Source organism: Pinus tabuliformis, chromosome J (genome assembly GCF_031772625.1).
Source record: "Pinus tabuliformis cultivar Carrire ecotype Pingquan chromosome J, CPIR1, whole genome shotgun sequence".
NCBI classification, from domain to species: domain Eukaryota; kingdom Viridiplantae; phylum Streptophyta; class Pinopsida; order Pinales; family Pinaceae; genus Pinus; species Pinus tabuliformis.
Window position 1 is genome coordinate 321,646,888 of NC_142295.1, and position 15,751 is coordinate 321,662,638.

Sequence of the window (15,751 nt, forward strand, 5' to 3'; positions counted from 1 at the left end):
TTAAAGCATATTCTTTCAATTTGGTTGGTAGTTGAGTTTTCCTACCTGATCTTCTCGGTAAGGGACTCACCTTAAATCTATCTGCATCAGACCTTAGTAGGCTTGACTTACTATTTACATCACCTACCTCTTCCTCTTTCTGTTGTTGTTGCTGCTTATTGTCCTCATTGCTTTCTTTCATTAACAATGGAATGTGTCACTCTTCAAGGTTGTTCTCCTTATTACCTTCCTCAGCCTACTCATGAAATAACACATCTCGACTTGCAAAAAATTTATGAGTCAAAGGATTAAATAACTTATAAGCTTTAAACTCGGTGAAATACCCTACAAAGATGCATTTCATAGCCTCAAGGTCTAACTTCTTCCTATCATCCTTGGGAATATGGGTAAAGGCTTTTGACCCAAAAACCCTTAAATGATTCACTGCAAGCTTATATCCATAAAATGCTTCAAAAGGAGTTTTAAAGTTGAGACATTTAGTTGGACTCCTATTTTTAAAGTATATTGTAGTGTTGATGGCTTCAGCCCAAAAACCATTAGATAGATCCTTACCTTGAAGCATACTTCGTGCGCACTCCAAAAGGGTTCTATTTTTTCATTCTGCAACTCTATTCTGCTACGAGTGTGAGGTACTGTGAACTGTTGAATAATCCCATGATTCCTACAAAATTTCATGAACTCTCCTAGTTTGTATGCTCCCCCTTGATCAGAGTAGAGAATCTTAATGAATTTCCCTGTTTGCTTCTCCACCATATTCTTAAATTCTTTAAAGCATTGAAATGTCTGGCTCTTTTTTCTGATAAAATATACCCAGGATAATCTAGTGCAATCATCAGTAAAGAGTAAAAAATAATATGCACCACCTAGTGACCTAGTCTGCATAGGTCCGCATATATCTGTATGCACAAGCTCCAGAATATCTCTTTTATTCCTATCATCATTCAAAGGAAATGCTTCCCTATGCATTTTCCCTAATGCACATCCATCACAATCTAAATGAACATTATGAAAAGCAGGAAGTCCATCAACCATACCTTTTCTTTGTAGCAACATGATATCTTGTAGGTTAAGATGACCGAATCTATGATGCCAAACATTCTCGGTTGTCAATCCTGTTGAATCCAAAGCTTGGTGTGGCATGCACTTGACGTTCAACCTATACAAGCCTCCCACATGCACTCTTGATGCAACTGGTTCCTTCTTGTTGTCCTTTATGACACAGTATGTTCTGAAGAATTCGACTTGCAGGTCTTGATCTGCCATCATTGAAACATAGATCAAGTTCTTCTTGATCTCGAGTACATGCATCACATTTTTAATATATCTAATATTACCATCAGGCAACATCACTGGAATATCATGGTACCCCTTAATCTGATAACCTCTGTCATGACCTATATATATATATGTTAGCTCCACAAGTAGTTTCTTCAAAATTCTTGAACCAACATCTGTTACCTGTCATATATGATGATGCACTTGAATCTACGAACCATGTTTTGGCCCCATCCTCCTCAAGACATGAAAGAGCACAATCAACTACAAATAATTGAAGATCATGACTATGACCTTCATCAGCAAAGTGCCCAGTGTGCTTACTTTGTTTATTTCTAGCCTCATCTGTTTGTCTCTTAAAACAAAACTTAGCTAAATGGCTAATTTTCCCACAATAAAAACATTTAATGTCAGATATGTTACCTCTGTTACTTGGATACATACCTCTAAATGGTCTCTTCTGAAAAATGCCACCGTCTTTCTGTCCCTTTGGTTGTTTCCCTTTCTATGGCTTCTTCTTCGCGATTAGAGCAAGATTGGCACTCTATGGTCTCAAATTCTGTTGCCGCTCTTCTTCCTGTATCAAGATTCTTGTTAGCTCTTCAAATGAAGGGGCTTTGTCCCTTGCAAACAGGCCTATATGAACATCTAGTATTCATCTGTCATCCCGTTCAATGTAATTGTGACAAGATCGAAATCAAACACTTTCTCCCCGATGTCACCCAATCTGTCCTTCGGGTCCTTAACCCGTGCAATGAATCCAACAACAAATTTGTTCTCCTCCATCCTCATGGAAAACAACTTGCCTTTGAGCGACAAGATGTGATTGGTGTTCTGCGTCTGGTAAAGGTTCTTGAGTGTAGTCCATATCTCATTGGACGATTTACAGTCTCTGATATGTGGGATAATGTTGTCTTTAACAGACATCTTCAATAAGACTTTCGCCTTATTCTCCCTTTTATCCCAATCATGTATTAGTGTTGTTGTACCACCTACTGAAATGGTCGGCTTCTGCTCATCGCCACTGACGATCGACCATGCACTCGATCCCTCAAGCAATGTTTGTAGCTTGAATTTCCAATTGGTATAATTGGTCCCATCAAGTTTGTTAGTCTCATTGAGATAAGCTTCTGTGAAATTGTTCATTTTCGACTGATCGGATTCCAGATCCCCCGATCTTCAGTCGATTCTAACCAAGTGAACAATTACAAGCTACAATAAATAAATAAAAAATCTTAACACATACCAGAACCTTTGAATCGATTGCAGATCTGCCGCCAACCTACCACAATCTATGTGTATGCACCACTGATCTGGCAAGATCTCATGCACAGAACCATAAAAACACATCAGCTCTCCTTCACACTGAAAAACTGTGATTTTTGGGCGCGATGATCAAAACCGCTCTAAGGAAAGGCCAATCATCACGGGTTCGACCTTGAAATCCGTGATGATTATCGTCGTTGTTACACCAAAAAGCGCGATGATCGCCTTGTGCTCCGCTGGAAATACGCTGACACCTGTGAGAAAGAAAAATTCTCTTATGAGTGAGGTATGTCACTCTCGACCACCTAGACTCCGAAACTGTAAGCACTGAAGCTCCTATGTTGTCACTAGGGCACTGTAGCCACAAAGGCTCTGTAGCCACTAGGGCTCTAATGTAACCAATAAGGCTCTGTAGGTAAATTAGGCTCACTAGATTTGAGCTCTAATACCATGTTAGAAAACTGAAAATAAAAGTAATGAATTGAATTAACCAAGAGCTCACAGGTGAGCAAGCTGCACCTGGACGCTGCACCAACTCGAGCGTACACTCTTATTCAATTAATCAAAAATGATTCAATAAGTAAATCACAAAGTAATAGAGAGGTGAGAACAAATTCTTACAACTTAGGAACTAATTCTAACTTAAGGAGTTATGTTACAACCATGTAACTATTTCTCCATTAATACAATATAATATTAATTATTTTCAGCTAAACAACCCATGATCAAAAGCCATTCAAATCAACCGAGTTGAACTGTTTGTACGCAACATGGGAAAAAAAATGAAATTTAAGATCTCAACGAGGATTCAAAAGTTGAAGAGAAGTTCTAGGACACTCAGGGTTTTTCTTAATTGCTAGGCTTTCCAGTAGAGATCCTTTGCATACTCGAGTCTAAGGATTTGCACACGACGTTATTACAGGATTTGCTGGACGTTTGGCCGCAAAGACTAATTATTCAGCGTTTGGTTTCAAGGATCAGAATTTGAGCAGAAATTGGAAAAAAAAAAGTGTTCGCGTTTTTTACAATGTTCGTGGAGATTCAAGGATGAGAATCAATGGATCTTACGTGACTGAAAATTCTGGCAGTCGGTGCTAGATGTCTTAGACTAACTTACATTCTGATTAGACGTTTCAGACTTCCATTGCCTTCCAATGCCGGTGTTAATGCCTTACTTCCTTATGATGCAAAAAGCGAAATTCACGAAATCTAGAAGTTTGCAGAAGTTATGGACTACTTTAACATTATAGAATGCAATTTCCATTATTCCCTACAGTTACAGTGAATGCTTTAGATTGAGTCCAAAACATGGAATTCACGTGGCTTTTGGTCTTTGAATATCATGAAGGACGACGAATTTTATATAAAAGTACTTGTCCTAACTTTTACAATATTTTGTTTAATATACCGGGTTTTACTTATCTTTGTTTGCTCGTGTTTTATAGTTGTAATTGAAATGGGCGGATTTAAGTTTGGTGAAATCAAGTTAATTGGTGATAAATAACGCATCAAATTTATCTTGTTCCAAATGCCAATTAGGAAGAAGGGGGTTTGTCATCACTAATATTTTGCATGACAATTGGAAACAATGCTTGAACGATGGGAATGATGGGTTGTGTTGTTGGACAACTACCAATTGGACATTGGACATTGTGGAAACCTAACAAGGTGAATAAGGTCATTATTTTTAAAATCGAGGTTCAATTGATATTAGAGATTTTGTTATGCAGGGAAGATTCAACTAGGAAGTTCGTGATAGCACACCGGGTGTAACAATTCATTTTATAATTATAATGTAAATATTAATGCCAATATATTGGCTAAATGGACTAGTTTATAAAATTACAAAGAAAAAGAATACCAAGAGTACTAAAGAGTGCTAAAGCACCACTAAGAGATTGGCAAAAGGACAAAAATAAAATAATGATTAAGGAATATTAGAGTTAACTTTAAGAAAAAGAGGCAAGACGTTACCAAAATAGCAAACAAAATATATAAGAAACATCTCTATGAAAAAGCGAAAAGTAAAATAAAGCTTTAAAGATATATAATCAAAGTCTATTGATTTTAATTACAGACATAAGAGGTTACCAAAAAAGTCAACATAATACATACGAAATGCTAGAAACATCTTTATGAAAAAGTGAAAAGTAAAATAACGTTTTAAAGATATATAATCAATGTAGATTAATTTTAATCACAAATATAAGGAGCATTAAAATCAAGGTAGATTGATTTTAATCACAAATATAAAGAGTATTGAGAAGTATCCAAAGAAAAATAGATATAGTTATCTCGAGCATCTTGTTATCACTTAGAACTAAAAATTTGATGCATATAATTGTCTGTCCTAGTCCAATGACAAAGGTCTGTGTTAAGTTGATTTCATTTTATTTTTCCTCACTTAGGATTTGGAGTTTTAAAGTTTTTAACTCAAAACCATACTCGATTCCCATTGGTTCTCCTCCACCCATCATTGTTCCATAGTCATATCTTGTCTTATCCGAGTCCGAGTCACCGTGTCTTTTGATGATTTCGCAGCGTAATCCCATTTGCCAGTTTCGCAGCGCGTCATGATTAGGCCGTTTCGCAGCGCATCATTAGAATTTAAAACTAACAGCGCTGTGAAATCATGGATTCGTGCATTTCGCAGCGAATCTTTCCATGAATGTCAAGTCTGTTAGGTGAGTCACCAGTTGCGTCCACTCATGTCAGTTTATGTACCTCTCGTATCACGTTTGAACGCTCATTTGCCACTATCCCACCACTAGCTCTGTTGATATGCACAGAAATATCATTCCCAAGGGATTTTACCGTGCATAGATCTTAATGATAGTCGTAAGTGCTGCATGAGTGACAAATCTGCCTGATTATGTATTGAAGCGTTTTAAATGAAAGAATTTGAATTTCAAGCGAGGCTGATTTCAAGCGAGGCTGAATTAAAAAGTAGCTGAATCACCATTTCAACCAGAGCTGTTAGACTTTGTGTGTGGAAATCTCGAAGAAGAAATGGAGAAAAAAGAGCACAGATCCGGTAAATGCCAGAGGACTGAACCTGAGGACCTGGACATAACGCTGAGGGATGAAGGTGTGAAGAAAGCGTTCAAAGATGCCGGGTGCTGGAACTTTTGTAAAAAGCTACAAGGAGGACATGCGCAGGTAACTAAAGAATTTGCGCTAAACTTCACTGGTTTAAATTCAAAGGTAGCCATGTTAGAAGTACAGGTTTCTCCAGAAGCAATATCTGCTGTGACAGAGATCCCAAGAGGACGAGAAGAATGGTTTAAAAATTTTAAGTTTGACATGAATCCTTGTAAGGAGTTTTTGAAGGAGGCATATGTAAACGAAGATTTAACAAAAGCAGTGCCCAGGAATTATGTCAAGGAACATTATGCTCTTCTTCTCACCTGCATACAGAAATATTTGACCTATGAGGGAAGGTACAATAAGGTTTATTCTTACCATTTCAAACTGCTCTTGCATTTCACGGAGAAAGTCTCCATAGACATTCCTTTTTATTTGTTTCGCAGTTTGAGTAAGATGTGTGATAAGGTGCAGCTGAGGAAAGAGGACTGTGAAACCTCTTTGTTTCATCATGGTTTGATCAAGTTGCTAGTTTTAGATGGCCTCCAAAAGATAGGCAGAGACTGGAATTCGTTTATTTTCATGGCTGGATTCCAAAGCAAGACTGGCCTTACTCCACAACCAGCCAGAGAATTCACAATAGCTGAGCTCCAAAAAGAAGCAAGAGCTAAAAAGCAAACCAAGTCACCGCTAAGAAAACCAGTGAAGCCACTAATTATTCAAGATCAACCTCAGCAATGAACAAAGGAAAAAACTCATGATAAGAAGACTATACCTGAAACAAGCAGATCTGAAGTAGTCTCAAGGGTAAGGACAAGAAGCCAGATAAATAAAGAAAAAGGTAAAGCCATAGCAGTTGAAGAGAGCCCAGTGTCTAAGGCAAGTTTGAGTGATTTATTACAGGCCATTGAATTCGAGCAGTCTGAACCAGTCCATATTGATTTGACACAGTCACCGCAAGAAGGTACTAAGAAGTCTAAGGCCTCAAAAAGGCTTAAATTCGATGAGCCAGGCGAAGAATTTATTTTTAAACCCAGAAGACCTATTACAAGGAAGCAAGTAAAGGAAGCGCTGTCAATAACAAAGGAAACCGGGAAAGTTAGGCAAAAAGATATAAGCAGAACAGTCGCCACGTCTCAAGGAGATAATATAACAGCCATAAAGAGCCAATTAGAAGCAGCTAAATATGAGATTGCCAAATTGAAGAAAGCCGCTAGAGAACATGCAGCCGTGTATGCAAATTATCGTAAAGCTCTGTGGAAAGGGAGTGAAACCCTAGAAAACCAGTTGAATTCAGTAGTTGATGGCCATGCACAGTTTCACACATGGACAGTACCAGCAATCAAAGAGGCCAGGTACATTAGAAGGATAAATATGCAACTAAGAGCTGGGAATAAAGCTATGAAGAAGAAAATTGAAGACCTGAAGGCACAGCTAGGCCAGTTACCTGCTAAATAAATTTTCTTTTCAAGAAAGGTTTTGCTCCAAATTTTGTCAAATTTGCTTAAGTCTTATTGTTCTGAAGAAATGTACATCCCTGTTATACATATGAAAAGTTGAAGGGAGTTTTTGGCAATCAAATGTTTGGGTGATAAAGATCTCGGGTCAAAGACAAGCTGTTTCAAATAATTCAGCAGTTTCGTAGCGCGCTACGAAACTGCTGTAGGTGATGATTTTAACATAGACAGGCAGTTTTGTATTATGAGCGGGAATTTTGAAAGGGAAACGCCAAAAGGGTATGCAAGACATCAGCTGGAACAACAATAGTCAATCAAATTAAGACAGGTGGAGGCTTTAAAAAGGTGGAATATTTCGACCAAATCTTAAATTTCTGTTGTAAAGTCCCTTTATCACCGTTCAAGAGGTATCAAACGATTTGCATACAAGGAACTTTTGCCTGCACACATGTCCATCGATGCAGCTTACAACACATCAAGAACGTGGCCGTGTTCCATATTTTGGGTTATTAAAGGCTAGAAAACATGCTTCTGTACATTCAAGCATTTTGAGGAAAACTGGAGCCGAGAAGTAAGGGAAATCTCCTAATACTTCTGAGCAGTTAAAAGATTCAGCGTTCAAGGACAATATGGAGTATTAAGCATCCAGCTCAGCCAAATTGAAAGAAGACCAAGTGTCAAAGAACAAGGAGAAGCCATTATGCATGGAAAATGGAGTTATAGTCATAGTTAATTTAGAACTCTTTAGAAACTCCAGTCAGCACTTTATTGTATTTATTAGTTAGTTAAATAGCTGATAGGTGTCATTAGAGGTAGTTATCGAATTCCCCCCATGCTGGAGGAGGAAGCTCGAATTAGTTAGAATAAGGATTCTATATATAGCTGAAACAGCGATGTAATGAGGGTTGGAAATTTTATAACAAAGTATTGTTTTGGCTTATGTAAAGACAGAGTTTCAGTAATATAATTTGGTTGCTTTTCTTCTCAGGATTCATGAAGGATTTCCATGTTCAGAATGTGTGATTTATTCTTTCCTTAATGTCTTTTACAGTTGCATAGATGTGTAATCACTCAGAATTCACTGATTGTGCTCTGATTTCCTGTATGCATTTATGAACTGTGGTTTTATATGAGTTGTGTTCTGAACATCTAAATGCTAAATGCCCTGACTTCTATGTAAAGGCAGTATCATTGTTTACTGAGGTGCTATTGACTCCATAGGCCCAATGGAAACTAGTTTAATGTATTTCCAGCATTCCTTTTTATCACTGTTATTTCACAAGAGTTAGCCATCTTATTCTTAATCAAAATCAATAACCCTATGAGAGAGCCCTCTCAGGCTAAGGAGGCTAAGCCTTAGTCAAAAGATTGGTTTGAAATAGTTACTTGAAGTCTTCCTGGTCAGCAGCCTTCCAGGGCCTGATTTTGAGATAACACATCCTACCAGGAGCAAGATATAGATAATTAATAGTACATTCCTTGGCTCGAGATTAATGCAAGCTTGGGGAGGGACATGGCTGCTCTAAACGTTGCACAAGTAGCGAGGAGAGTTCTCCCATCGATGACCTTGTGCAGAAAGCAACAGAGTACATAGTTTTATATAGTGCTCTATCCAAAGCTTCTTACATTTGGCCTTTAAATGTTAGGAGAGCAGTTACTAGCGGAGCTTGAATGACTCTTAGTCTTTGTATTTCAGATTTTGGGTCCATCTCGCAACTTTGTAGTTCCACTCTACTTAGATTTTAGATCAGGGTAGTACTTCATATTGTTACTCTTATTTTTTGTTTCTTGCTTTATTTAGGAAAGCCTATATGTGTAATCTTAAAAATTGACGCATTAATAAAGCCTATATGTGTAATCTTAAATGTATAAAATTGTATTTTATGCTATTTCAAAAAAAATGATTTGAACGTTCATTTTGTTAGGTTTAAAGGTTACATAATTTAGCACAAAATTTAACTTTGATTTCCAAGTTATTAATTTGTTTCAGTTTCCAAAAAAATTACATAATGCTACAAATTTTTCCACAATTCCCCAAAATAACCATATAAGTCCAAGAATTTGAAGATATTAAAGTGTCAAAACTCCATGATTTCTGGTAGTGCAACAAGTTGTTTATTTATTTTATTTTAGTATTGAACCCTAATCTACATTACTTGTTAATTTGTAATGAACAATAACTAAGCATTAATGCCTTTCAAAGCATTTAGTGCTACTAAGTCTTATTGATGAGCAATGTAATGAACACTTATTAAATATGGCACAAGTTTTTTTTAATAAAATGATAAATCTTGTTTGATTAACAACCATAAAATAAGTACCATTCGTGGAAACAAATACCTTTTTTTTTATGTAATATGTTGGCTTCAACCTCTAAACCTTACACTATGGTGGAAATTGTTTTTCCCTTGATATCATCTAGTAATTTTATAAGCTCCACACCTTATGAGACATGCTCCCAAAGTCTTTAAATCCAAAAATGTAACATGAATATCAATATGTTTTTCTATTGTATGATCTTTTTATTTTTGTTTAACATAAAGAGATTAAAGGACTCTAAAGCATATTTCTCAATTGATCTCTTTCAAATATTCAAATTTAAATAATGGATAATCTTATTTTTGGCATATTTGGATACATTAAGAGATGACAAAGGAACAAAAGGGCTTATGAAGGGAAAAAGATAAATCGTGTTGTGTTAGCTATAGTATGCCTATTGTGATAGCTAACTTTTGGTTATAGCATAACCATGACATTTTCACGGAAGGTTATAGCATATCCTATTGTTTTAATTAAAACTTTCTTTGATATCAGTCGAGACAGGTTTATTTTGAAAAATACGTTGTCTTGGCATAAATTTTTAACTACAATAAGTTGAATGATAAGGATGTGATATATGATGCATCGTATTGTTGGATCTGTTAGCAACAAATCCAATGGACAAGTGGACACATGGTGAACAGTGCGGAAGTCTATCTGTGATGTATTTAAATGATTCGGGAGTGCCAGATGAATGTAGGAAGTTATAACGTCTATGTAAATACACATATCTTTGATATGTAAATGATATGGGGGAGCGAAGCTAAGAGCGTTGTGTAGAATATCATAAGTTTTTAATTTTGTTTAAAGAGATTTGTTGGTGCATAAATATAATTTTATGAACATCAGAGCCGATGGCTATGATGTTTCAAAACCTACCATTGTTTTGAGCCCTTCTTGAATATTCCTGCTTCTGTAGATCCTAATGGCGAGAGGTTCTGTGCACACAGTGGCAGTGGGAGTGTCACATGAAAGAGCACAGCAATACCATGGCCGAGTAATGCTCTATTGGACTGTTTTAAATTTATAAAAGCATTTCAATGATAAGGTCAGTCCTCCATGGTTCTGGTTCCACCTTTTGTCTATATGTACCAAAGATTGAAATCCCAAATTATTATGTTCGATATAAAGAGATTTGTTGGTGTATAAATATAAACGGGAATAACAAAAAAAAGTTTCATCGGTTGAAAAAACAACTTTCAAACCAAATGAGAATACCAGTTAGTGCATGAATTGCACCGATAAAATATTTATCGTTTGCCTTGGGAACTAAGTTGTTTCTAAACCATAACAGAATACCGCATAGTACATGAACTACATGGCTAAAATATTTACCATTAACGTTGTGAAATACATTGTTTTGTGTACTAGTGGTGTAGTAACAATTGAAAATGGGATGTGCATAATGTCATCAAAATACTTTCAAACACTAACATTTTATATTATTTAATAAAAAGATTTGAGTTGAAACTTTATATAAAGTGTATACAAAACCTATTTTATATTATGTTATTTTTATATTTTAAAATAAGGTAGATTTTTTTTAAAAGTAATAAAAGTTTTTTTATATTCCACACAATTATAATAAAGTTTTTTATAATGGTATCAAATACAATATTTTAAGAGTATGTAGTTTTTTAGTAATTAATTTTAATTAATGTAGTTTTACTAATTACGTTAAATGCATAAAGCAAAAGATACAAAGTACCAAAAAAAATCAAATAAATCTAACACATCCAACAAGAAACATGATTAAAGTCATGCTCATCACAAATTTTAGGTTAGTGACAATGTGTGGTTGCAATTGCAAAGGAAACAACTCAGAAACTGCCAAAGGATTCTCAAACCACTTTGATATGGGACTCACACTACCACCAAAGTCATGGGAAAAATAATTTTTAAGTGAATCTTGTGTCCTTCTTCAATTTACACCCTTTATTTAATGTGGTTGTGCCATCCGCACTTTCCATCTCAAAAGTGGTAGAACAGTTGAATATTACAAAGCCAAAGCCTAACTTTATTGAGAAATCTATAGTAGCTTATTTCAGGGAGACCAAGATGAAGAGAACCCACCATCAAAACATATAAATTTATTGGATTGTCAAAAGATGACAATGTATTCACAAGGGAAATTGGTTTCGCAAGAACCAAATCCAACAAAAGTTTCCTCATTGGTTTTAACAAATTGACACAATGGAGACTATTAATATGAAAGGGCCAAAAACTAATCGAAGTGGCTAGCTAGGGTATCTAACAAAAGGTCCAAATATTGACAATTTTTTTATTCATAAATTTTCAAGATATTTTTGAGGGATTTCCTATGAAGTTTTGGGGGGTAATTACACCAAAAGCATAGGCACCTATCTCATTCTACAATCATTTCCAATGAGCTAATGAAAACGCACAACATAGCGATGAGTGAAAGTTATGATGTTTACAATGCTCCCCATTTTCTTGGACAACTCAAATTTGTCCAATTTAGTCATGCCCGTGACCCTAATCAAGTTAGGGTTCTAGTTCTTTCATTTTAGAGGTTTTTGTTTCTTAGGTTTAATTAACATTACTATAAACTATACTTTTCACCTTTCAAGAAGTATTTTTTTTTTTTTGTAGATGAGTGTAACCATCACAACTCTTCTTAGAGATGGTAAGTTGTCATTGTTCTAGCCATTTGTATTCTTATATATATTACAGTGCTTTTCAATAGTTTATTCATTAAGAGAATTTGGTTTTCACTATAATATTATGCTTCAACATTGTGTTTGCATTATTTATAGAATATTGCTTGTTCCTTCATTTTATTTTGTCTACAATTTGAATCAATTTTATAACAAAAATGTATTAAATGGGACTTAGGTGCACAATTCTTAACCTATAAGCATTTAAGAACTCCATAAATTATTTATATTTAGTGTATAATTTAAGCATTCAATGGAGGAAGCTACTTCCAATCATCAAACTTATTTTCTTGCTTGTTCTATATAAATTGGTGAAGGACAACCCACTTGGAAGGTTGACCCTCCTATACTATTTATAACCATTACAAAAAATATTTTAAGTGAAAGAAGATATAGTTTGATTAACTATTCACTTGAAAGTATAATATCTATAATGTGAAGATAATTCACCTATGTTTTCTCTTTAAGAGAGAGACAAAGCCTAACCATCACTTCTTCAAATCCATTCCTTTGTCAAATAGGAAGGGATCCATAATTTTAGTGACTTGGACATACATAACTCTCACACCATATTATATGTTGAAGTGAACCATCATGTGTAGTCAACCTAAGAATAAAAATGTGGAAATTATGGAAAAAAATGAGAACAAAGATTATTGATATGATAACTCCTATAACCATGTCTCATGCACATAATTACAGAAAGGAAGATGAAAACATTTTTCTTCTGATGCATGTTTATGCACGAGACCATAGAACAACATATGGAACCGGATCCTTGAAATTATATGTAAGTTAACGAAATAGAATATGAAAAAGCATGAAGACATTCTCCAACTTTATGAAGAAAAAAATTGACATTATAATAAATTGGTTTCAAAATAGCATTTACATGAATAAAATCATCATAAAATATTTAAATCTAAATAAATCCATACATAATTTATGAAATATGATAAACAAATTGAATCAATCACATTTATCTTTAACTCATACAACATAAAATACTTAATTAAAAAATCACCCAATAACCATTCCATAACTTTAAAAATTATTGCTTCATCCTCGATTTATTACAAAATCATTGTTTTTCATATCAATTCTAACATCAAACTAAAATCTTACACATTATAAGTTAAGGCATGTATATTAAGATTAAGTATAAACAACATTTTTTTTCCGAGTGAAAATCATCATATTAAGTATAAACAACATAATACTACACATTTTCAAAAAAAAAAAATGTTCACATACTCAAGGCAGAATTAAAGAGAATTCATTGAAGTAAATGCGTGAAAAAGATTGATTAAATATTAATAACAAAATTATCAAAGAAAAATCTACAAAAATGAAAAAACATCATTACAAACTTTAAACAAAGGTAAAAAACTTTGATCAAACATGAAAAAACATCATTACAAACTTTAAACAAAGGTAGAAAACTTTGATCAAACATGAAGAATAAAAGTGTTAATGAAAACTCTACTACAAATGAAGAAGCATCATCACAAACTAATAAAAATATAGAGAATGGTGGAGTATACCAGATATGTAAGGTAATTTTAGTCATTTATAGGTTATTATGAGATAATGGCTATGATCGAGTATATCTGATATGTAAGTAAGTTTAGTGATTTATGTGTTCTCTATAAATCTAACAAAGTGCATATATTCACACACCCTTTATATAGTGGGTTGTAGCATGTGTTTCTTAGTCCAATAATATTTAAGTTAAAAAAAGTCAAATATAATAAAAAATAAAAAGAATATATAATCTTACTTTTAGTGGTCAGAGAAATGGTAAAAAAAATTATTCACTTTTAATTATAAATAAAATATTTCACATCAAATATAATAATAAATACTATAAATAAAATATTTCATTTCACATCAGATATAATTAAAAAAAAAACTAAAAAGAATACAGTTATATAAAAAGAATTAAATCTCTACCAGTAACAACATTTTATTCAAATTTTACATTCCAAAAATTTTTTTCATCTCAAGAAATTTGATCTTTCTCAATTTTCACATATTTTACTCAACTTTTATTATCAATATTACAAAACAAAAAAAACAGCAGCATCAACAACCATACGTACTGAAAAACAAGGTGCACTCTGCTGTCTGAAGCTGCAATCTACATCCGAATTTGCAATCAACATTGACGTAAGTTTATGGGATAATCAAATTGCAATAAACATAATTTACATAAGGTTAAACCAAAAAATCCGAGCAGCACTACTAAGAATTAGCAGAATGAGAAAGCACTAAACAACTGGACGACATAAATACCTATCTTGTCAGGGCAGAAGCCACTGCTCACAACTCGACGACATAATACCTATCTTGTCAGGGCAGAAGCCACTGCTCTTTTTTTTGTTAACGTTATCAAACTGGTATTAGCTAAGTCTACAAACAACATCGGCCTGCTATTCAGAAAAATCAAGGTAGATTAGGGAATTTCACGTTACAGAGCCAGAGCCAATGGATTATGATATGAAGATCGATTATGTATGAAGGTTATAGAGCCGATCAATTATGACATGAATATTATACTTTTCTTCATACTTTGAATTTAATGGTGCTGGAGTTGCAACCCAGAGAAAATAGTTTGCAGTATAGCTGTAACCACGATGATACATCCCGCAATAAAAGATACCACTAGCCATGGCTTCGAGAAAAACTTTTTCACACCTTCAGCATACCAGATTCTATAGCTTCCGTAGAATTTTATGACTTCATCAATAGCAGTGTCGATTGGTCCATATTTACCCTTTTGATCATGTCCTTCCCTCATTTTATTCCAAATATCGGCCACTGCTTGGTCAGAGCCTAAGTGATTGTTGATTATACCATTGTTTCTCAGCATCTCAACGTCCTCGGCTGTGTCGATCAACTGGTCCATCAATTCCACATAGCGCTTTATCGGTTTCGTTTGGCCTTCGCAACCGAATACCTCGAATGCCACCAAATTTCTCATAACAGCGTCTGTTCTTTCGTACATTTCAATCTTGGGTAAGTGAAACGTCCAGGTTTTGCGATCGAAATGAATTTTGTTAAGTGGCCCAGTGTATGCAGCGAACTTCACTCCCTTGTTATCCAGAGCTACGGCTTTTGCAGGGAGGATCCTCTTCTTCTTCCCTTTTCCATTGCATTGGGGACGATCTGCGCGCTCTCCCAAAATATTTGCATATACAAATGCTAAAATATGTGCATTCTCGCCGGGCAATATAAACTGATCGTCGTTGATATCCATGTCGGGAAAAGGGGACAGACTGTGCCAAGCTCCACTTAGAATTGAGTCGAGGTTCTTATTTATACCTGGTCGGATCACTTGATGCTTCATGTCTTGAAGCATCTTGTCCTTTAGTTTACCTTCCTTCTGTTCAAGCATCCTTTGCTTCATAGCTTTATATGTTTTTCTCTCCGAGTGGAGGAAGAAGCTGTTGAATGGTTATCTGATCTTTTTGGAATAAAAGTGCAATCTATCAGCTCTGGTATGAAGTATTTGGGTTTCCCGATCAAAGCTAATGGCTACTCAAAATCTGATTGGAGTTGGATCCTGGACAGATTTTACAGGAGGATATCAGCTTGGGAATTCAGGTGTCTATCCTGGCGGGAAGAGTGGTTCTTGTGCAATCAGTGTTGAACCAACTAACGGTTTACGGG

At 34.8% G+C, this 15,751-nt stretch overlaps 1 protein-coding gene across 1 annotated transcript; it reads right to left on the reverse strand.

Moving 5' to 3' along the window:
• Positions 1–14,657: 14,657 nt before the first annotated feature.
• Positions 14,658–15,488, reverse strand: LOC149227044 (putative UPF0481 protein At3g02645). Its single transcript, XM_089380385.1, has one exon. It carries the CDS (start codon positions 15,486–15,488, stop codon positions 14,658–14,660), a length of 831 nt encoding a protein of 276 aa, XP_089236511.1.
• Between the last annotated feature and the right edge of the window lie 263 nt (positions 15,489–15,751).

Excerpts from the sequence above, each read along its gene's own strand:
- LOC149227044 (XM_089380385.1), bottom strand. The coding sequence starts at position 15,488 with ATGAAGCAAAGGATGCTTGAACAGAAGGAAGGTAAACTAAAGGACAAG.